The sequence below is a fragment of the Astatotilapia calliptera genome, chromosome 18 (genome assembly GCF_900246225.1).
Source record: "Astatotilapia calliptera chromosome 18, fAstCal1.2, whole genome shotgun sequence".
NCBI classification, from domain to species: Eukaryota; Metazoa; Chordata; class Actinopteri; order Cichliformes; family Cichlidae; genus Astatotilapia; species Astatotilapia calliptera.
In genome coordinates, this window is record NC_039319.1 from 35,403,468 (window position 1) to 35,426,979 (window position 23,512).

At 42.8% G+C, this 23,512-nt stretch overlaps 3 protein-coding genes across 5 annotated transcripts in view; 2 read left to right on the plus strand and 1 right to left on the minus strand.

Annotated features, from left to right (window-relative positions):
* fam110b (family with sequence similarity 110 member B) overlaps positions 1-10,185 on the plus strand; it is a 57,218-nt gene extending 47,033 nt beyond the window's left edge. The window contains exons 4-5 of the mRNA XM_026148438.1: positions 1,023-1,426; positions 4,352-10,185. Of these exons, the coding sequence (XP_026004223.1) occupies positions 1,023-1,426; positions 4,352-5,261 (1,314 nt within the window). The 3' untranslated portion in view covers positions 5,262-10,185. The remainder of the gene's footprint in view (positions 1-1,022; positions 1,427-4,351) is intronic.
* An 82-nt stretch (positions 10,186-10,267) lies between these two features.
* On the minus strand, positions 10,268-14,583 carry LOC113009873 (THAP domain-containing protein 6-like). Its single transcript, XM_026148442.1, has 4 exons — positions 14,126-14,583; positions 11,666-11,858; positions 11,500-11,586; positions 10,268-11,418 (listed from the first exon to the last, which is right to left on the minus strand). The coding sequence occupies exons 1-4, from the start codon at positions 14,203-14,205 to the stop codon at positions 11,206-11,208; spliced, it is 573 nt and encodes a 190-aa protein (XP_026004227.1). The 5' UTR covers positions 14,206-14,583; the 3' UTR covers positions 10,268-11,205.
* atg10 (ATG10 autophagy related 10 homolog (S. cerevisiae)) lies at positions 13,721-21,148 on the plus strand. Of its 3 annotated transcripts, none has more exons than XM_026148440.1 (7): positions 13,721-13,852; positions 17,358-17,462; positions 17,539-17,685; positions 17,761-17,935; positions 18,346-18,443; positions 18,517-18,614; positions 19,801-21,148. In XM_026148440.1, the coding sequence occupies exons 1-7, from the start codon at positions 13,775-13,777 to the stop codon at positions 19,889-19,891; spliced, it is 792 nt and encodes a 263-aa protein (XP_026004225.1). In that variant the 5' UTR covers positions 13,721-13,774; the 3' UTR covers positions 19,892-21,148. The 3 variants fall into 3 exon arrangements, with proteins under 3 accessions (XP_026004225.1, XP_026004224.1, XP_026004226.1); XM_026148439.1 differs by having other exon boundaries at positions 13,734-13,852; positions 19,771-21,148; XM_026148441.1 differs by having other exon boundaries at positions 13,785-13,941; positions 19,771-21,148.
* Positions 21,149-23,512: the final 2,364 nt, after the last annotated feature.

Below are 23,512 nucleotides of genomic sequence, written 5' to 3' on the forward strand. Positions count from 1 at the left end.
CTTAAAGAAGTCCAGACGCTTTTCTTTGCAAGCTCCTTTGACTGGTCTTAATCCACGTCACAGTTAGAGTTGTATGAAGTATTGCTGTGCTCTGCTGACGGGGCTCCATCGTCTGTTGCTGATCATGTAGGCTGTCACTGTTGCCGTCAAGTTGCTCGTAGACACAATTGCAACAACTTTTACATGACCTTGTAGATATGCACTTAGCTGTAAATGTTTAAAGTGTGGAAGCTTGTTGCAAATTTAGGGCTGTGAGAAACTCAGAAAGTCCTAAATATAAATAAGCATAGAATAGAATTGTGTAATGGCAAAGATGGCAGTTAACCTGCCCCGATCACCACAGAGCCATTATCTTGTTTCAGTTCCAAATGCACATCAGAGGTGGAGCTGCGTGCTGTCGTTTTTCTTGTTCCTGTAATGCTCATCACCTCTGCACTCTTCCTTTAAAACGCTGAGGCGAGCCAGAGAATTCGTACAGATGCGAAGCTGTGCCTGTATAGTACAAATATAACGTGCTGGGGAAAAAGTGTTTTAAAGCTTTTTCTAAGGCAAAGCTGCCAAATTTTAAAGCATTTTTAATAACATTTGCTGATTCTGTACATCAGTGCTGCATAGGTGAGACGTGCTTGTAGAAAGACTTTGGTAAAAATCAGGATGTATCAGTGTCTGTTTCTATAGTGTCCAAACGTTATGTGATGCAAAAGGGAAAAAAGATGAGTGGATAAATTTCCAATGCTCACTCGTTGTATCCCAACATTAGGCAGTGTAACACTTCCTGACTTTATGAACTCGTGAATCTCTTCCGAGATGATCTGCAGCTGCATCACCAAATGAACGGGGTTGTATCATGTTTGTCTCCTATCGCTTGTTTCAGACAAGGAGTGAGAAGAACACAATAACAGATTTTTAAAAAACACACAGAAATAACCCAAAACAACTCGATTCCTACCCCTGCTGCACGCATATAGAATAAGGTAAGGGACTGATTCAATGCCATCTCTCTTTTTTAACCTGTGTCTCAGGTGGAACCAAACCCTAAGCGCCTCAGTGCTGTTGAAAGACTAGAAGCTGATAAGGCCAAGTATGTCAAGAGCCAGGAAGTCATCAATGCCAAGCAGGAGCCAATCAAACCACCTGTGCTCGTTAAACCACCTGCTGGCCATCCCCTGCTATCCAAGAGAGGTCCTGGCATCGGTGGAGGAGGCAGTGGAGGCGGGTTACCTTTCAAAGCATCCAATAACAATGCCAAGTCAGACACGTGCGCAACAAGCTGTGGCAGCATCAAACGGGAGAATTTAAACCTAGAGATCCTAAAAAATCTGCTAAACTCATCGTCTTCTTCAGCAGCAGGATCTGGAGGTGGAGCTAAGAGTGCTGTGCATATGAGGTCAACAGGTGGAATGCCCAGGAGTTGGACACCATCGGGGTAAAATAATATACTTTTATCTTGTGTACATATGTAATCAATAATTATGTGGCGCTCAAATATCTCCATTCAGAAAGTTTCTCTAAACGTGTTACTTTGAGTGTAACTTGGTAATGTATGTTATATTTGGTACAGTCCTGTGAAAAGCTATATACAACCTCACTGCTGTCCAGTTAATCAAAAGCATTTGATTAACTGATCATCAAGTGTGACCGCAGCTGTAAAATCAGAGGTTTTGGCAGTTTGCTAGTCTGCAGCAGTCAGGTGTGTTAACACAATGCCACAGTCTTCCCAGGAGTGCACGTTCCAGCAAATTCCCCCCAGCTCAGACCATGCAGCCTTCAGAGAAACTGCAAAAAGCCCACGAGCTACACGCCAGACTCTGCAGGCCTCAGTTAGCAGGCCTGCAGAGTCTGAAAGGGGGTCTAGCCTAGGGACCCTTACTGGATACAGATGCCCTGGTCAGGAATCAAACCCCTGACATGAAGTTCCAAAGACGTGTAGTGTTTACCTCCAGGTGAAGCAGAGAAAGTGCTGATAGGGATAGATCTACCATCTTTCTGATTGGTAGATGGCGTGCTCTACCACCTGAGACACGACCGCCTCCAGCAAAACTGGAGAAGCTCTGACTGAAAGAAGTAAAAGTTGTGTCCAAAGAGGAAGCCTGAAAAGGCACAGCTTCCCAAAATGTTTCCACTGTTGTGAGGACAGTTTTAAAAAATATTAATAATGAAAAATCAAAGCTCCAGCTCGGAAAAGCTTCTGAAAATAGTTTCTGCTAAGATGCTCACTGTGACTAAGTTAAACAAAAAGTCTGGAGGTCAATGTTGATATGCAAAAGACAAAAATATGACAAGCAAAATAAGAAAGCAGGAAGTGAAGTGTCAGCCTGAGATGAGCTGCAGTGAAGACAAATGTGGCTTCTGGTGTATTCGAAACCTATAGATAATGACCAAAAGACAGCCGGGCCGTCATAACTTGTTTGTTTGCACTTTAAATATGTGTTCATGAAGCGCAAACAAAGTCAGCTAGATGATAAATAACCAACATTTGTACGTGTAACGTTTGTATACACAATTTACGTACAGATTTTTGTGTACTCGCGATTCAATTAGGTTTAATGTCCTATGAACAGACGAGACCAAAGTGGAGACAGCAGCATCTCTACTTTAAGAGAAAAACCAAACGGCACAAACCTCTCACACCAACTGTCAGCATGGCGGCGGTGGGATGATGATCTGAGCGCCTCACACTCACTGAGACCCACAGATGAAGACGATGAAGTACGATTTAGACCAGGCTGTCATAGACAAGCCTTGACACTGAAAACTGCTTTTGCTATTACTGATGATAATAAGAATGAAATGATTTCCGTTGTTGCTGAATGTCTTACAGTTTCATTTCCCAGAGATGCTGGAGAATCTCAATTTTGTGAGTTTTTTTGTTCTGATAGAAATGTACCTGGTTTCTGTTTTTATTAGCTCGAGCTTTGCTGCTTTCTTGGTGAATTACTTTTGTTTCCTGTCTCGTCACTGCAGTCATCACTACAACTTTCTGGCTTCCTCCTCTGATAGTTTCAGGTTCAGTCAAACTTTGTCCTTCTTTTTCCCTCAGCGGTGCAGGCTTCTGTCTTACAGCATCATTACCTCTTTCTCCACTTTGGCTGTTGGTTTAGTTTAGTTGTAAGAACAAAATAGGTTGGTGGGCACGTTTCAAGAATCCTGATATTTCTTGGGACGTATTAGTGATAAGGCCCAGTTATCCCAATCACAGAAACAACTCTATCAGAATGACTGGGCCACTGCAGAGGCTTGATTCTTTTCCTCAACCTGACTGAAAAGCTGTGGACAGACCTTAAGCTAGCCGAGCACAAACAAAGATCCAAAAACCTCGATGACTTGTAAAGAAGAGGGAGACAGAAGTTCTCCACAGCAATGTGAGAGTCTGATAAAACCATAAAGAAAACGACTCCTCCAGCTATGGCTGCTCAGGGTGGTTCAGTTTAGTTTTCACAGGACTGCTGCTGAAAAAGGAAGTTTACTCAACTGACTACAAAAAATATTTTTCCTTTTTATTGCTCCTTGATATGACGATTGTTTGTTTTGTTTTTTTAAAGGTATGTTATATTGTACACCAGAATAATGGTTTCAAGACTTTAAAATCTTCTGGTTTGAAGTGTTTCTTCAGTATTTAAGTGATCTAGTGACAGTCGTCAGCATTTCTACTGCTACACAGTAAACAATAGTTGCTGATAATAACTTATTTTCCAAATTGTAAACAAATCCGATGTAAAACGGTGCTCGTGTTGCTGCCATGATGCAACTCACAAACTTTACATTGTCACATCAGGGCGTCTCTTTCTTTGGCCTCCAAACTGTGAAAAGTAATTTGGCGAGCAGGATTTGGCTTTGAGCGCGTTCAGCGGCATGCGTGTGCTAAACGGCAGAAGCATGCACACAGCACGCACTTTGAAATTACGTGACAGGACTTTAGATAATGTTTTTTCTCACTCTGAACTTTTGAAATAAATATAGTTCCATACTCCGCTGTGAATGCTAATCCACGTGGTGACATCAGCCCAGACTGACTCAGCTGTCCACAGATGGTACCTATTTAACGTAGCCAAATACTGTAAGAGCTGTGGGCGGTGCTAACATTCAGCTGTGCGGTCACGGATTCTCTTTAGTACCAGGAGGTTCCAACATCAAAATCGGGGCTTGCTCTGGTGCACATCAAAAGTAAATCTAGCTCTGTGCTTATAGCAACCGCTCAGTTGGCTGGTGTTCATTAACTTGGCTGCTGATGGTGGTGGTTTATAAAGGCAAGTTTTCAAAAGCTAAGCTACCATCCAAATACTTGTGTCTGTGTCTTTATTTAGTTTGTGCTGGACTCCTTGGATTTTAGCTTTCTGTTTTCTGCTCCTAGGATGCCGTTAACCTATCGGTCTACCATGACTCTTAACGAACAACCACCCGACTCGACTCCCAGTCCCAGCACCTCACACTCCCTCCGATCCTTCTCCCATTCACTGAAGGTTCCCCCGATCAACAGCGGGGGGCGTCGCAGTCCGCAACAGGGAGGAAACCTGAATCTCAGCAGACGAGTCCAAGATGAGAGAAGCGGCGAAGGAGGCGTTATGGATCGTTCTCGGTCCCCGCTGCCACCTCTGCTTACTTCCCACTCATCCTCCGACCTCCTGCGACTGTGCAATGGCAAGCCGCTCCGTACTGCACGATCCAGTAGCTCCTCAGCTCCGCCCCTCCCTCCAAAACCCAAACCTGCTTCCCTCCCTCCTCCTGCACTTTCTTTGTCACTGCCTCCCCCTCGTCCTGCCCCATCCCCCTCACCTTGTGACAACACCACCCCTCAGTCGCTACCTTGTGATCTTGGAGATCCTTCAAAAATGTTAGCTGATCCTAACCTCGAGCTAGAACCTGGTTCGTCAGTGGCACGTCGCTCCTCGCTGCACAGATCTAAATCAGACCTGTCAGACCGTTACGCCCGGGCCGGAGCTGATGTGGAACGCTTTTTTAACTACTGCGGACTCGACCCTGAGGAGCTGGAGGCGGTTGGTCCGGAGAACTTTGCACGGGCCAACTCGGATATCGTCAGTTTGAATTTCCGATCAGCTTCTATGATTTCCTCTGACTGCGACCGTTCTCGGCGATCTTCCAATGATGGTCTGTCAGATGGGGATGAGGGTGAGGACGAAGAGGAGGAGGCTGGGGAGCGTGTGCCATATGGCATTTCGGCTGTGGAGCGAAATGCAAGGGTCATTAAATGGCTATATAGCATTAAGCAGGCGAGAGAGTCACACAAAGTGTCCCATGTTTAGGAGTGGAGGTTCTTTAGGCTAAAGACAAACTGTCCTAATCTCTGAAGGAATCACTGCAGCGGCATTTCTCACAGATAAAGAGGCTGTTGTCTTATTGCTGAACGAAAACTTTTTCAACTGTGTGTAGCTGAATGAAAGAGGGAGGAGTGCACAGGTATAACCCAAGCCAGGTAAGGAAAGAGACAAAATAGTGTCTGAAGATTATAGAAAAGACAAAGACTGCAGTCCTCCAAAGTTTAGAACAAGAAAAACACCAAGAACAGGAAGAGGAAAAGCAAATTCAGTGCTTACTCTAGAGTGGCCGTTAACTGCTTCTCTGTGGACACTGTATGAACTGTTGTGTAAGCAACAGGAACAAAAGTGAAATGCACTACATTTGTCCAAGGATCCATAATGTGGCCATCGCAGTAGAAAGGATTGAAGACGTTTCTCACAGAGGACATTTGGACTTGTCAGACATCAGTACGACTGACACTCTGTTGAATGTAGCCTTTGACACCTGCACTCATCGTCTTTGAAATGTTCCTCAGTCCACTTTTGTGCTCTTTCATGGTCACATCCTCAGTAGGAAACAGTCGGCCAGTTGTAAGTGGTTGAACATCATCTTACCTCACAAATGCTGTCTGTTAGAAAAATAAAGCTACAGGTTAACTGTCTTTAGCTAGCACAGAAATATTTTATACAGGCCTCAGTCTTGCTTACATTTATCGCTCATTACAGATACTTTGGATATGTTCTCCCTTTGGGACACTAAGAAACAAAAAAAACCTAACCTCTGACCCTGTGACTAAGTTTGCATAGTAAATGTATACATGTGATAAACTGAAAGCTTAAACAACAAAGACCCGTTAAATCAGCACATTTCTTGGACGGAGGCAGCTGTCTTTCACACAATCTGCCTAAATTTGCACTCAATGCAGCGCATGTAGCTTATTGCTAAACCATTGGTGAATGACGTCACACTCGTTGTGGTTTGTCTAGCACCTCACAGAAGTTCTTCCTCACAGTACTTTTCTGATTGTTTGAGGTGATCAGCTCCCCAGTTTCCAGCTTTTTGCCTTATCAGAAACATCAGTAGCATCATTCACTTACAGTAATAGGGTTGCCAACTTTTTAGCTAACAAATACGGGACACTCTGGCATGCCAGAAGCACAATACACAACCAGCTGGGTGTAGTGCACATATGTACTGTATGTGACATTGCAGGTAATGGTCAATAAATGGGACATTTAAAGTGGACTAAGGGGCAAACCAGTGTTTGCTAATTATACAGCTAAAACGGGGCAGTTGGCAACCCCAGACAGCAACACTGTGAGGTTTGGGTAACAGTGCAGTTAACAAATGGCCCCAATAAAATGCCTGTTGCTATAACCCACGGTTAAACAGCACATGAATTTTAAATAAAAAGTGAAAATCCTTATCAAGTAGCACCTGTTTCCATAACTTGTCACTGTTCATAAGTTGGTGGAACGGAGTCATCGTCTGTGCTTTCCTACAGTAACAAGTCCAAATGTCCACTGTGAGAACAGCCCGCACGCAGTGCTGATGAGGCTGCTAAACACACCTTGTGAAAGACGCCGCTGCAAACACGACTGAACTGTCAGAGCAAACTCGGTAAAATCACTTGATATTTGCGTAAAGTGACTGTTAAAGGATGGATTGATGACTTCGTCACTTGCCTCAATGAAGCTGCTGCAAATTGTTGAAAAACTCTGAAATACAGACGGTGTTAGAGTTGCGAAATAAAGACATCGGAGCGGGTGGTGAGTGAGACAAGAAGGAAAGCAAGGAACATGAAACAAAAACTAATGTCACAAACTCTGAGCATATTTATGTGGTTACACCATCAAATCATTGCACTCTTTGGCCTTTATCGCCAAATGTCTCATTACGCTGCCGTGTCAGCCAACAGAACATTTCAGCGGAGAGTTTAGGTGTCCTGTGGTGGGATATCTGTAGACGACATATTCAATTCAGGTGTATTTATTTAGCACCAGATCACAACAGCAGTCACCTCAAAGCACTTTACACTGTAAAGTGAAGAGTCTACAGTATTCTAGAGAAAACCATGACCTCTAGTTTCAATTTGAAAGCTTTTGATATTAGAGCCGTGGTTTTAATGGGAATTTCCCAACTACTTCTCCATCTTAAGGTCACAGAGGGTTGGAGCCTTTCCCCATTCAGACAGCCATTGTACCACTCAAGTCAAAATTAACTGTGGTAATGAACAGATTTCTTCCGTGAGGCTGCTTTCATGACGTAGGGTGACATCAACAGAAGTGTTAAAGTACCAAACCTTGACTTCATGCCGCCGATGTCAGTGGGACTATTAAACAGACCACAACTACTGACTTTTCTTTGGTGGCAGCCAAATAAACCAAACGCCCGGTGTTGAAGAAGCTGAAACAATCAGACCTGTAGATGTATCCACAGACGGTCCAAACCTTTATTGAGAACGTGAGTGAAGCTGCAGGACACCAAGACTCTCCTGTCGAAACAGTGTTGGTACAAATCATCATGTGTCACCACGTGCAAACACCTACACTGAAAGCAATATTATGCATACCGTATTGCAGTGCAGAACAGTGTATGAAGGTGTCAGACTGAAGTGTTGCTCACGCTGATTGCACGCTGCAGCCACACACAGCTCCAGCAGTGCGTCTGCCACCCTGCGCTGACTCCATCTCTCTACTGTATCCAAACCCTCAGTCAGTCCATCACAGGAGCAAAGTCTTTCGTTCTGCCTTTGTTTGCTCCTAATAATGACGGTGGCCAGATTACTGAGTTCCACACCACCCTTCACATCTGTCTGCAAGCCGCTGACATGTCTGAAGGCCTGAAGCCATATGGGTGTGAATGCAGTGCCTCAGCCAGCAGTTCCATCTACCCCACCACCACCTCCTTTTAGCTCACTTACAGGTCTGCAAAGGTCCAAGCACCCTGCTGGCTTCACTTCACTGCCCCTCATCCTGCACTGCAGATAGTGTTGGTGCTGTGGAAGCATAAACGTCTGAAACAGCTGGAGTCTGCTCTGCCACGTTAAACTGAATTTGGGTTGGGGGTAAGATGACTCACATGTTAGTTAAGCTCCCTATAAAGCCGTCCACTTTCAAATGCAACCAAAAACAAGGTGCTTGCTCAAAGCACCTTCGTGCTTACAATCAGTGTCAGAATGGAAAAGCTTCACCTAATGGACACAGCTGCTGCCAGATGTCTTACAGCTTTGAATGTTTCATACTTGCAGAACTCCAGGTGCAGCGTAGATGCAGTCATAAGTGAATGTAACATATGAAACATTTCTAAATGTACATCACTGGTTAGCTGTTCACATAGTGCTCTCAGGTACAGGAACAAGTTCTTGTTTCCTGAAATGATGCACAGGGACGTGTCTTTGCTGAGCTGGAGCAGTTAGGGTCACAGTATAATGCTTGTTCTTCTGAGTAATTATGAACAAAGTGTACAGCTGTAATAATCTCAAAAACCCTCCAAACATCAAATTCTTGAAAATAACACGTGCCTCGTGAAACACAAAAACTCAGTTCAGCTGCAAGGAAACAAGTACCAGGAAAGCAGTGGTTTTCTCTGAGGACTCATCATTCTCCCAGCAGCCTCTGCACCTTAGAGGAGACGCAATGAGTTGTGTCTTGAGTCCAAGTGTCAGTATAAAAGGCTCTCGTCAGATCCCGAACCAGCGCTTGATTCTTCAGTCAGCGAGCACACACTGCCAGCACAAGTGAAAATGGTAGTAAACATGAAAGCAACTGAAGATACCCACTTAACATTGGAGAGGATATAATTAGATGATGCTGAACAGTGATACTGTCAGCATACTGAATATAAATATGACCTCTAAAAATGTCAAACTAGTGCTCTGAAAACATTTAAAAAAAGTCATGAAATTCATTGTTAAACTCTGATTCTTATATCGCGCTTTTCTACTCTGTTTGGTTAGGAACATGCAGCGACAACACCCGATTATCAGCTGCAGGTTATGTGGTTTGGGTTAAAATGTTTAATAAGTCAAAGCATTGTTTTTAATGACAAGCAGGGGGAGCCCTCCAACTGCATGTATGCAAATGTGTGACACAATTAGCCCACTTCTCCTAAACCCTTTTTTTACTATGTTTTTGGTCTTAGTCACTAGTTTGATGTTTTAGTGAACACAATGCGATGCTTCCTGTGTAAAAGATAATTAACAGTAAAGCAGGACACTCGTTACCATAGTCGTGCAGTGTCCGAGGGGCTTCTGATGATTTAGGTTAACATACACCCATTCACAATAGCAACAACCCCACCCCTAGCTCAGAGTTATTAGACAAAACACCAACCAAGTGATCCTAAAGTGTGTGGACACAGTTGTCATGAGTTGCGGGATGTTTAATGTTCCTAAGACAGTGGATGTGAAGTGAAGCCAGCTGGAGGACTGGCCCTGTCCTGAGGCTGAGCATGTTCCTGACCCTTCATTTGTCTCACGTCTTCCCAGCATCCTTTGTGGAATCAAGCAAACCCTGCTGCTTCTCCCTGACAGCATGGTACGGCAGCAGCGACATTGTGTGCCATTTTCACTTTTGTCGACATGATGTGCTTTTCCTTTGACTCCGGGACAGAAGGATGTAGAGTGGTAATTGTTTTACTTTTCATTCAAAGTGTAAATATTGTAAGAAAATGTATATTTGATTTTCAAAGGACGGTGTGTTGTGTTTCAGTTTTTTCTGTGTTATAAAAGACCGGGAACAAAGCTCTGCTGTTTTGCTGTTGCCCTCAAACAGAACTGTCGGATTGAGCCGGGCATGACTGTTTCAGTGTTGATCATGTTTTTTGATGTGGAAACTGTTACATTTTGCTTGATTGGGAGAAAAAAATTACAAAAATGTCTTCGTGTTTAGTTTCTTTTGCATTATTTCAATAAATGTCTTCTTTTCCCATGTCTTGCCGCTCATGTTTGTAAGTGTTGACCTGTTAAACTAAGATGGTGGAACCTGAGCAGCGGCTGCTCTCTTCAGTCCAAACGTGAAGCTGGGCTGGCACAGACGACTGCTGTGAACTCGTTCAAGGTGAAGGTTGTTAACTTCAAGTATTACAATGATCGGTTCAATACTAGCAACTCTAAATGATAGAGCTGGGCTTTTAAATAAATATAAATGGGAGTGACTATAAGAGATGAAATGATTTATTGTAAGTACAAAAATATGTCTCGAGATCTGATTGGATACTCGTGAGATCAAAGGTGTGCTTAATGTTACTGCAGAGGAGCTGCACGAAGGTTGAGCTCTATAACACGCATGAACCAAGCTTAAAAGAACAGCTTGTTAATGCTTAAGAATCTGGGTTTGTGTAGCAGACAATGGAATAGTTCAACAAAACGGGAAAGAATTGATAATAGTCACATAAAATCTAATGTGAAAGTAAAAAGCTGCGGGATTATTCACAACTCTGCCCTGAGATACAAGCCGAGCCTTCTGGAGTGGATCTTAGACGCTCCTGACTAAGACATCGTTAGCATGCTGTGTCTGCAAGACTACTTAGGTTATGTGCAATATCAGGCCTTGAAACCACAACACAGCAGGTCAGATTATTTGTCAGATTATTCCATTAAATTGCTCTAAAGCCTGGAACAGCAGCACACAGCGACCTGTGCTGCTACGTTTGTCTACTGCTTGCTGACGAGCACTTAATGAGACATGAGTGAGAGGTTCCTTTGCTTCCAGTATGAATGTTATGTTTGATAAACTTCTATCACTGTTTATCACTTCACTTGTTATGGTTTTTAAAAAAGTGTTATAGATTTTATTTTGAACATTTACAAAGGATCACACTAATATAACCCACATGTTGTCACGGAAACACTGTTTTTTTAAGAACTTTAATATCAAATCTGAGCAACGTTTTTTTGTTTTTGTAGGAACATCGCAGGCCAGTGGAGCGACAAAGAGAGGCCACAGTTTAGCCAAGCAGAATATCATCCAGTCTTTGCTGCAGTTCTTCTGAGAGCATGTGTTTGTGTTTCAAATCCTCCAGCAAGCTTTTTACTGTCTTTTTGTGCCTTCTTTCCCGATCCTTAGCATTTCTTAAGTCCCGACGCAATTCTTCCAACTTCTCCCGGGCCTCATTTAACCGCTTTTTTACTTGCACTGGGTCTAGCGCATACTGATGATCCTGAAAAATATTACGACTGAATGAAAAGTGGCTTTCTAACTGATGACGGTCCAGAATGTGTAAACGGCAGCTGTCACTCACAGATGCTGTTTGCTCCACATCCTGCACCTGTGGGGGTTCTTCTGCAGCTTTCTGAGAGGTCCTGCTTGTTCTGGTTGCAGTATGTGCCTGGGAAGGTTCAGAGTGCAAAAGGTTTTCCTCACAGTTATCACTCGGTTCAACACAGCCTGTGATATGTGATACTCACCTTGCCAAGATGTCTTGTAAATAAAAAAACTGATGGGATCACTCCTTCTCTTATACGAGTTGTCTGTCCAGTCCTGTCAAAGTCTTCTGCTTTAAAATGACAGCTGCAGACAACCGAGCGGTCATTTGGCTCAAAGTCTCTTCTCTTCAGGGCCATTTTCCATAACTGCCTTTTAACTTTGTCCTTCGGGAACCTACAGAGATAAGAGCCTTATGAGGAGAACAGCATGTAGTCCTGTTGTCTGTAGCAACAAGGTACACAGTACACTACTGTGGTCCCTCAGAACTCAGAGGTTTCCCCCCTCTGAGCTTCAAAGTCAACGCTGTATACACACAACCACATGTTGATGCACCCTGTCCTCCTTTTAATGAACTATTCTCAGCTTTTCTCATTTCATGTTAGCACTGCTGATTCAACACAGCTGCCTGTTTTTGTGTTCACCATATCCCATTATGGAGCCTTAAGCCGTTTTTCCCTTGACCGTGTGGAAGTGCTGGTTCTGACTGAGAAACAAAGGACACTGTGCACTGATTGGCTGCAAGTCATTACCCAGTGGGCATACCCAGGAGAATTCTCTTTTCTGGCTCCTAGAATGACCATAATGTGGAAAATGAGCTTCATGTTCACTTTGATATCTGAAAGATAAGATCTGAAATTCAGCACATTCTCGTGATGAACTGTCTCTTGTTTTCCCCCATTGAATCTGAACCTGTGGCTGTGAGTCACATCAACATCCAAGAGGCTACAAACCACTGCAAGGACAGGCGTGCTCTACTGAACCACGACTCATAAACCCCCAGCCTCTTTCATGCTTCAGCAGGGGAACACAAAGCATGGCAGGGGCAGTCACAGGCCCCCCCGTCTGCACCACGTAACTAGCCCCCGGCCCAAGCTTGCTTGTGCTGTTGTTGGTGCTTCAGTCAATGAGAAGAGTAAAGTTCTAACATACAAAGCACTAAAGTTAGATTTTTTTTATCTCAAGTATTCAAGGAAGAGTGGTGACAAAAATATAATAATCTCTCTAATAATTACAGTTAACATCTGAAGAAACTGAAATGATCAAAAACTATTCCAGCAGCTGAGACTCTCCAAAGATCTGGGTGTGCTGGATTGCCTGAAACAAACGAGCAGCATTTTCCTCTTGTTTAGGCGCATTGGGACAAAGTGGGCACTGCTGTTTGAATGGGGAAATATCTCCATACAGGTACATGAAGACATCTGTTACCTGAACTTACTGGATTCAAAAATCAGCTATTATTTTTTTTCCAATATCACTTTTAGAAGGCCATGCAATTCATTGTTCTTGTTGTCTGAACAATAACTGGAGTCCCACTTTACAACGTAAACGTTAGAGGCGGGTGGATCGGTCCAACTTCGCTTTCATCCTTCAAATTCAGTATGTAGCCCGCTGAACTGTATTAATTATTTCTTTGAAAAAATAAACCTCAAACATGCACTACAAAAAATTTCCAAACCTTTTTGTGTGCTTTAGAGACAGAAACATTTACATTCCAGGTCCCCAAAAACCCAGTTTCAAAACACATGACAAGCTGAAAGGTGTGTTTTGTTGTGTTAACTAATTATTCTGCAAAGTAACAATGACAGTGATATAGTGGTGAACAAAATGTGCTCAGAATTTGCAAATTGAGACTTAATCTGGTAAGTGATGGCACACCACTCTCCCCCAATCAGCTGCCTGAATAACTTACAATTATTGGTACGGATATCGGCAATAGTGGCCCTGTGTTTACTTGGTATTGGATTGATACCAAAATTTGTAGTGTGGCGCTGCACTACCGTGGATGAGGGAAAGTGTGAATAGAGTATTTTTGTTGAAATGTCCAGGCAAGTACATACATGTTAAATGACACGATATACGTGTTCACATAACGTCAGTTAACGCACAACTTCAGGCTTTTATTTCTACATGATAATCCTTCATAATTAAACAACAAGGACAAGTTGTCTGATGTCCTGTGATCGTTATGAAGCTAGAAGTTTAAATCACACATGAAGTTTCTGTACAAAGGATCGGAAAGGAAATCAGTGGTGTCGCACATCACTGTGGCATAAATAATAAATACGTTTGCTGCAACGTCACTCGGTGCCATGACAGAAAGCGGTAGGAACTGTCGTAAAACGGATGTGGCAGTTTCGTACGGGACCCGTCGCGCAGTGCTGTGCTTGGTGAGTGCAGATGAAATAAACTGGAGCCGTTTTCTACCCGCACACAGGAGCAACATTACCACAGACAACGCATCCGTCGCGTGCCGTGGGTCAGTACTACAGCACCCAGCTGACTCACAGCTTCCATGTTCAGCCTCACTGACGCTTTAATGGTTTGGCAGCTTAAAGTTAAATAACTGTGTTAAAGCTGTTGACACTCTGCTGTGTGAAGAAACGCTAATAGTCGTAAACTAGATGCTATGCTCGTACAGCAGTAGTATTGTAGCGGCTCACCTGTGGAAAGTTATTCCCTGCTGCTTGGTGTTGGCGTTCCTTTGATTAGAGCACCCGAGAGCGGCACAGAAGTCTGGCATGTTCTGTTATTTTGGGCTGACCCGAGGAACCCCGTTGCAATATGGCGGCGGTATAAACACGTCTCAGGAGCCGGATGAGGAACCCACGTATGAATCATGAACGCAGTGGTCACGTGATCCGGAAAACAAACTGTTTTTTTATTGAGCAATTGCAAAATACAAACTCTCAAAGAGGAACACGGATAATAATGCAAATGAAAATTAGAAACAGTACAAGAAATACAGAATTAGGGGAATAATAAAAAAGTAAATGAATAAAAAAGTACAATTAAAAAAACAAAAGATACATGGCAGGCATTTAAATTGTGCATAAAAGGGAGCAGTGAAACAAAAAACATAAAATAAGTCAAAATTTAGAATAGCAGGAGATGGGCAATACCCTGGTAAAAATGTTTGGCATATTTGCTCTTTGTCTTTTTAAGCGAAGAAAAAAAACTTAAAATCATTAATAAAACCAGGGAAATAAGGCTTAGAGTTCCCCCATCTAGCACAATGGATATGATATTTACTCAATACCATGTTGGGTAAATATCTCTGACAGAGACATCCAAAGCTAGATGATCCATATAAAAAAACATGATATAGTTCAAATGGTGGCACATCATTCATTTTTAGAGAAATCCAATTTTTTATGTCACACCAAAAGCATTGTGTGATAGGGCATGGAAGAAATGTTTTAGGGTTTCATTTTCGTCAGTACAAAAAGAACACTGATCCACCTCAAAGCTAAATCTCTTTTTTAGAAATTCGGCCCTGGAATCAAAACCGACTGGACCTGCACACTCTCTGATTAGAGCCGGGCTACGTTAGTCTCGGCACAGTTTAGTTCTCGCTCACTTTTCAACAAAACGGATGATTTGAGGCTCTAGTTTGTCAGTGACAGGTGTGGAACAATAATTTCCGAGACATGGCTGTATTAAGAACATGCCAGATGCAGCTGTGGAAACACAGGGACACAGTGTCTACAGAGTGGACTGCACACCAGAGGCTGAGAAGAACAAAGGAAGAGGTGTGTGCATTTGTTGAAAGACAACTTCTGGACTGATGTTGCTGTTGGAGAAAAACATTTTCCATAGACTCGGAGTTCACATTGCTAAAATGGACACCTTTTCATCTCAGCATTGAACGTAGCACACTGTTTGTCTTTGCTGTGTACAGTCATCTATGGACCAGTGCAAAATTAGCTGTGAGTAGACCGCATAATGCCATCAGTAAACAACAAGACTTCCGGCTAGTTCCTTTATTATGGCGGGGGACTTTAACCACACAAACCTGAAGTCTGTGTTACCAAAGTGCCACAAAAACGTTCCCATTGGAACATGGAATGGAAAACCACTGGATCAGGTTTACACCAACATCAGAGGATCCTCCAAGACCTGCACAGCCGTCCACCTTGGACAGTCGGACCCTTTGGCTCTGTTTTTAACCTCTTATCATCAGGACAGGTCACGGTCTGAGGAGACTGATTGTGTCCCATCACGTGTCGCGCCCGCAGTCTTTGTGGCGCTTTGGCTGGTTGTGCACTAAGGGTACTTTCAAGCTCTTACAATGCTGTGGTTGCATTGAAGAGCTTGCATTACGTTTCTCCCACCAAAAACGCTGCATCCAGATGAAAAGAATCAACTTTCTGGGATGTACTTACCCAGTTGTTTGAGCATGCATAAAGATATGTAGCACGTAACTTTGCTTTAACTATGAACAATTTGTGGTTCTTCACCTCCCATGTGGAATCCCTGACAATAAGGGATAATATCAATTAAGACTATGCTTTACGTTACTGTAAGTGTAACAAAAGTGTCCCAACAACTGTTACATCAACCATAATGAGCAAGAGGGAGTGAAGAAGCAGAAGAGCATCTCTAGCGTGAGCGCATTTAGGTTTGGTAACTCACAGTTAGCAGTCAACTTAAACACTTATGCAAACGTAGGAAAAACGCTGTCACAGCAAGGGTGAAATACACGAGTCATCTTGCCTTTAAGCAATATTCCATCTAAATATGAGGTCAGTGCATCTGTACGTAAAATGAGCTCAAAGACAATCAGGTCCATATATATTTGAACACTGACACAAGTTTAGTTTTTTAACCTGTTTACTGAAACATATTCCAGTTATAGTTCTATAATGGACGTGGACATGATGTGTAGACTATCCACGTTCAAATTGGATGAAGAGTTTAGAAATTTCAGCTCCTTAACATGTGCCACCCTGTTTTTAAAGGGACCAATGTAATTGGACAGTTGACTCAAAGGCTGTTTCACAGGCAGGTGTGGGCAGTTCCTTCCTTGTGCCTGGAGCTGATTTGAGGTGCGGTGCTTGCATTTGGAGATTTTGCTGTGAACAGACAACATGTGGTCAAAGGAGCTGTCCATGCAGGGGAAACAAGCCATCCTGAAGCTGCAAAAACAAACCCATCTGAGAAATGTCTTCACAATATGGAAAATCTACAGTTTGGTACATCCTGAGAAAGAAAGCAAGCACTGGTGAAGTCAGAAACACAAAAAGACCTGGATGTCTACAGATGACTGCAGAATCATTACCATGGTGATGAGAAAAGACTTCACAACAGCCAATCACGTGAACAACACTCTCCATGAGTAAGGCGTGTCCATATCCAGTGTTCCATGAAGAACGCTGGACAGCTTGCACTGCAAGAGTTTATTAAAGCAAAGAAGTGGAATATCCTTGAATGACCAAGTCAGTCACCTGATCTTAACCCAACTGAGCATTTCACATGTAGAAGACAGACAGGCCACAAACAAACAGCAACTGAAAGCTGCTGCAGTAAAGGCCTGGGAGAGTCAGGAGGACATCTAGTGATGTCCATGAGTTCAAGACTTCAGACTGTCATCGCCGGCAAAGGATTTTCAACCAAGTATTAGAAATGAACATTTTATTTTCAGTTATTTGATTTGTCCAATTACTTTTGAGCCCCTGAAATGATGGGATTGTGTTAACTAAATGCTTTAGTTACTTATATTTTTATGCAAACTTTTAGTTCAACTTGCTGAATGAAAGCTGAAAGGCTGCACTTCACCTGCATCTGAGTTGTCTTGGTCCTGATATTTATGCACCCAACTTATATCGGCACACGTGCATCCACAGTCTGACTATACATGAAATACTGTTTTGTTTTTGTGTGTCCTCTGCATAGATGAGTGGGTGTGCGCTGAATGAAAAGGAGTTCTTTTCCTGCTGTCAGCTCCTCCTGCAGCAGTCTGAGCATCTGAGAGATGGCTGGAGCTGGGAGGCAGTCCAGGTGAGGAGGCCTCTCAATCTTGATCTTGATGAGCAGCCTGGAGCTGTGCTTTAAAGGCAGTCTGATTTTGGTACAGGGTTCAGAAGAGGGCTACCTCAGGAAGACTGTTCTCAGGTCAGTCGTAGCTGACTGCTGTGATGCACAGAAACAGAAGGAAGCTGCTTCAGTTTCCCCTATTTTCGCTCACCCCATCCAAGAACTGCAGCAGCAGGAAAGGACGCAGGTGAAACTTGAACAGCGCTTCATTTTCCAGCTGTCTCTCCAGTAAATATCACTAAATGTGTCTCTTCCTCCACAGCCTGTTGTTGCTACCCGTTTTCATTCTGATGGCATCACAGGCGACGGCGGTGATGAGGACGATGCAGTCTGCGTGCTGTCTGAAGGCAGCAGCCACGTGCTTCAGTACGAGTATCACATCCTGTACTCTTGCAGCTACAGCGCTCCTGTGCTGTATTTCAGAGCTTTCACCCTGGGTTAGTCACACATACGGCAGCCACGGCACACACACACCTACCCCCGTGTCCTCCTGTTTGAGCAGGATACCGCAGCGTTTGCCTTTGCTGCCACTCGCCACCAACATGATGTTAGCTGTGTTTCACCGCAGCAGCTTTCTCCACAACTGCTGTGTAGCTCTTTCAAGGGACTCGGTATTTTGTGTAAATCAAGTACACAGGTGGAAGTGATGATGTTTGGTTAAACTCGAGTAACACAACCACGAAACATAAACAGCAGAACAAAGGGCAGAAGAATGAAAACTAAACTCATCAGTATGAAGGCGACTCAGACTTAATGTTGGTGATGATGCACTAACCTGTGGCAGGAGGTCGTCCCTCAGCAGGTCCCTGTGGTATAAACTCACCCGTTTTGCACTGCTCTTTGTCAGAGGGTCGGAGTCTGATGTTAGAGGACGTGTGGAGCTCTGTTCATCCAAACTTCAGACACTGCCTTCAGAACAGTCCTTTGACTGCAATCACTCAACAGGTAAAGGAAGTCTCGGCATCATTATCTCTACTTTTCTCCTGACAGTCCACTTACTCTTGTGTCTGTGTGCCAGGAGCATCCTCTGCTGGGTCAGCCTTTCTTTATGCTCCACCCCTGTAGAACGGAGGAGTTCATGAGGCCTGTGCTGCAGGAGGCTCAGGAACAGCCCAGGTAGGGTCGCCGAACCACAGCGCTGTTGATGTAAAACTCTGAGGTAGCTCAGTGTTGCTCTGTTGATCAGGCAGCTCGGGAACATTGACTCCTGTATTAAAATATTTCTCAGGCTTTTGTGGCATGTTTCTGATTTTGTATTTTTAGCCTGGTTGGATTTGGATTGCATTTCAAAAAACAAACTTATTTTTAGGTCCACATTAGTGAAAACTGGACGCTTTTTCAAGACCAACTCTGCTGCTGCAAAATCAGATCACATCAACACACATGGTGTCACACTGACGCATACACCGTGTTGTTGCTTTCACTAACTGAATGTCAGTTTGGTTCAAAGTATTAACTCGGGAACCGTAGGACTCTGCAGCTGTCCACTCGTAGCTCTGGTTGTTACTCTGTGACTGTGGGTGTAAACTTAAACAGGATTGAACGTGCAGCTTTCAGGAGATCTAGTCTACACCCTCTGTCACCTCTGATGGTGACATATGAAGATGCTGTTTAAGAAAATCAGCTGATCCTAAAAAGTTTCTAAAATGATTTAAATACAAAGTCAGATCAACAACAAGACATATTGGAACTAACAAAACGAAGCAGAAATACAGGTGTGTGTGTGTGTGTGTGTGTGTGTGTGTGTGTGTGTACAAGTACTTTGATTTTGTACTTAAGTAGAATTTTCAGGTACTTTTTTCTTTATTTTTCTAACATCTTCCTTCATTTTTATACGAATATCTGTGATTTCAACTCGTTACATTTTCAGTCTCGTTGCTTTTCAGAGTCATTTGCAACACGAGTTTAACATCACTACGATCGTGCGTTGAAACATCAAACCAGTCTGAGAACAGTAACATGAAATACAGTCCTGCTGTCGACATCTCTGCTTCTGCGTTTTGGATTAGTTTTTGTTCAATAAGTAACAGCGTGGTATAATACCTCATGTTCTGTTGTTTATCCGAGTCTGTATTTAAATCATTTTAAAACCTGGTAAAGATCTGGTTCCTTTGTTGTCCCAGTATATAAAAGTTTGAGCTGACAGAGGGTGTCGACTCTGTACATCGTGACTCTTTGCAGTTTTCTTTTTGATGCAGTTGTGGCTTCCTCTGTTTTTTTGAAAAGCTGGATTCATACATATGTGTGTGTGTGTCTGTGTGTGTGTGGGCAGGCCAGTGAACTATGTGTTGTTGTGGCTCAGTGTGGTGGGTCCTGTGGTGGGTCTGGACGTCCCTCTGAAGTACTGCACCCAGCTCCATCCGTCCTCTCCCAGCAGCAGTGAGCCTGACTAGAGCTACAGCGCTCTGCTTCAGATTTGATGAGCAGCACCGTGGAGACGGGAGGCGGCTCTGTGCGACATTTTGCAAGGAAGACTTGCAAATGAGTGACATCTCCCCCGTCCGGGGAGAGTTTGGACCAGTGTTAGATAACGCTCTCCACTTTCATCATCAAAACATGGAATATCTTACAGAAGAATCACGGCCCATCTCTCCACTACAGATCCATAGACATGGAGAATCAGTGGCACATGGCGGCTTGAACTCGTAGTGAGATGCTCTTTTTCCTTTAATTTGACCACTGTCAAAATCAGCGTTTTGATTAGATACCAACTCCGTGCTTTGGAGAGATGCCCTGTGCTATTAATACATTTAATATTTGTGTTGATGTAATGTATACAATACATATTGTGCTAGAATTTAGACTCAACTGTGCAAAATGTAATAAAAATATAATCCTGGGATTTGCAGACCTCATTGAAATGATACAAAAACAAAACGAAACCAATCACGACCTTTTTGAAATGCATTTGTACATTTTATACCAGCAAAACATTTCAAAAGAAGTTGGAGGAGAGTTAAGAGAAGTTGTATAATGCTGAAAGAAACACCTGGTGGGAAATCTCCAACAACTGTGCGTGGCCGAGTATTCCACAGAATCTTTCTGAGTGGGAAAACAGTTCAACATTTGATTCTTTTAAATATAGTCAATACAGTAATATGGTCAGCTGATGGTGGTGAGTTTTCAACGGAGCCACATCAGTGTAGCCTGTGAGATATTTTTATTATAGATGTACATTAGCGTTTCACGGGAAATGTTCAATCCATCGGTGCAAGTGCAGAACACCTTTCTGAATAAATAGTTTGTATTTTAATGATAATTATGTAACTATTCAAGTTCTATTTAATTTAAGGTTTTTTGTTTGCTGCTTAGTGTTCCGGAAAGTAAGAATACTATCAAGCCATCATCACGGTTTTCTCAGATGCACAGTCAACGTGGACCGTATACAGTAAATCTTGCTGATGACGTAGGTGGTAGGCAGTAGTTCTGCTTACGGTCTTGACTTGAAGGATGACTGGAACACTGCCAATGATAATGCTGCATTTTTTTTTTACTGTAAAGCAAACTCAAGTACTTTGAGTGACAGGCAGGTTAAAATGGTGTACACTGAAGTGTAAAGCATAAAAAGCATTTTTAAAATGTGTCGGACTTTGAAGCGAGTAGCATACACTGATTTGCTGACTCGATATTAAAGTAAAACCTGCAATCTCCTGCTTTCTTTGAGCCAGTTCATGACATAAGAAACAGATAATGATGAATAAATAAGGTGTCATAATTAGATGTCAGGCCACTGTGAAAGGACAGACGACCACAAATGGGATCTCACTGGACATTTCCATCTCATTGTGCACTAAACAGTGCCGCTTTCAGGTCTCTGGATGGCATAGTATATAAATTTGTATTGATAATTATCAAAATTTGAATATATTTAGAACAGTTCTTATATAGTGCTTTTCTACTCTGAGCACTCAAAGCGCTTCACCAGAACAGCCTGTGATTGATCCATTAACCTGCCGATCAGTAGATGCTCAGCCTCCTGAGCTACAGCCTTACCCTGTCTGTCACAGACCATTCAGCATTGCTTTGGAAAGCAGCCAGTTCAGGTGCTCCACGTCTGAAACCAAAGGTAAGTGTCGTCATAAAGTCACAATCGCACGCGTGCAGGCTGAGATGTCCATCAGCCTGTATTGACTGAGTCTGTGGATATTGCACCTCTGGAAGTAGGTAGGCTAGGTCACTTAAGATATTAAACTAAGATATCCAGCTTCAGTTGAATAAAGCTTTTAAATAATGCTATCAGTTAACTGCATTGTGTGTATGGTGCATGTCTGACAGGGAAGTTGAACAGAAGGACACCTTAGGTAAGATGGCGCCACCGGGAGTTTGGCGAGGGTGACTTAAGTGTTTAGGAAAGTAACACTACACACTGTATAGGTGGATGTCATTTGAACATGAAGGAATTGGAATCCTTATTTTAAAAAACAAACAAAAACCCCTAAGATTTATACTTGAGCTTAAGGTATTTTTAGACAGTGTACTAATACTCAACAATCACTTCATTAGGCATACCCGTTTATTACTGTGCGGTTATACTAATTGGATAGTTAAATTGCAGGAAGTGTATTTAGGCATCCAGATGTATTCAAGATGACCTGCTCAGAGTACTCTCAGAACTGAAGAGTCCTCTTGCATGAGAAGTGAAACTTCTCCACGAAACTTAAACAAGTCCAGCTGCGTTCTTTCCAAGCTTCTTATTCTACAATGACTTGGATGGCTAAGAACCGACACGGATCAAAGAGAATGGACTTTTCTTGAATGTATTGAAGGGTTTAAATGGCTGTGTCTGAACCCAGTTCTAAATATTTTCCAAAGCCGAATGATGTAGTTCTGGTACCTAAACTCAAACAAATCAAAATGGACCTCATACTGAAGACTAAATGTAAAAATCCTGGTCAGATGTCATCTGTGTTTTCATTATTATGGGCTGGGAGGTCAGTTAAAGGAAATGACCTCCCAGTCCATTGCTCCTTCAGTGGGCTGGTTTCAGTCATTATGCAAATATATTGTTATAAGATTGAAACCTGCAGTCAGCTGAGACTGAAGACGTCACTGGATGAGTGACGAAGCGTTTCTCCCACAAAACGCTGCGTCCAGATGAACTGAATCAACCTTTGGGGAAGGTTTAAAGCTCATTTTAAATTCTTTTATATTCTGTTTAATCTACGGGTAATGCACATATCCCAGTTAATTCATCCAAAGGTTAGATGCTGCAATGTTCACAAATACAAACTGTGACTGTGGATGTAAACTTAGACAGGACTGAGCGTGCAGCTTTCAGGAGATCTAGTCTACACCCCTTGATGACACCCAACCACCTTTAATGGTTTGCATATGAGGATGCTATTTAAAAGAATCAGCTGGTCCGAAACAGTTTCTAAAATGATTTAAATGCAAAGTCAGATCAACAACAAGACATATTAAACCAGGTCATTGTTTAGTTAAAAAAAACTAAGTGGAAATACAAAAATACAGAAAACTATTATATCATGAGGTGTAGCTTAACTTAAAATTATTTTTGAAGCTAATGGAAAGAAATATCAGGATGGCTATTTTTCTGAAGAGTCTTTGCACTATCACGGCTGAGCGGTGGATATCACCACCTCAGACCGGAATAAGAGCATGTATGACATGCTGTGCAGGCTTGATGTGGAGGCAGGCTTCTACTGTGTCTACTATGAGTCCAAAGCCCATATCCACTGGTCTGTGAAAGCAGGTAGGTGAATGATATCAAACACAAGGCAAGCTGATTTAACACATGAACTACAAAAACGAACTAGAAGAAAGCCTGGACAATTAAGTGACAACCGTAACCTTTAAGTCCTTTAAGTTGTAAGTTGAGAAACTGCAATGCACTGTGTATTCTAACATCTTTCTATCAGAACCAACATGAACCTTTTTCCCAGTCTGAGCTACAGTAGCTCATCTATTGGATTGGACCACGTGGGCTTAAGTGGTGCTTGGCCCTACATGACCCCGTCTCTGGTTCACCACCCTTCCATCCTTGGACTACTTTT

Excerpts from the sequence above, each read along its gene's own strand:
- atg10 (XM_026148439.1), top strand. The coding sequence starts at position 13,775 with ATGACAGAAAGCGGTAGGAACTGTCGTAAAACGGATGTGGCAGTTTCG. Across the intron at positions 13,853-17,357 it reads GTCGCGCAGTGCTGTGCTTG|ATGAGTGGGTGTGCGCTGAA; the intron begins GTGAGTGCAGAT and ends TCCTCTGCATAG. Across the intron at positions 17,463-17,538 it reads GGAGCTGGGAGGCAGTCCAG|GGTTCAGAAGAGGGCTACCT; the intron begins GTGAGGAGGCCT and ends ATTTTGGTACAG.
- LOC113009873 (XM_026148442.1), bottom strand. The coding sequence starts at position 14,205 with ATGCCAGACTTCTGTGCCGCTCTCGGGTGCTCTAATCAAAGGAACGCC. Across the intron at positions 11,859-14,125 it reads CAGGGAATAACTTTCCACAG|GTTCCCGAAGGACAAAGTTA; the intron begins GTGAGCCGCTAC and ends TTATCTCTGTAG. Across the intron at positions 11,587-11,665 it reads TTACAAGACATCTTGGCAAG|GCACATACTGCAACCAGAAC; the intron begins GTGAGTATCACA and ends GAACCTTCCCAG.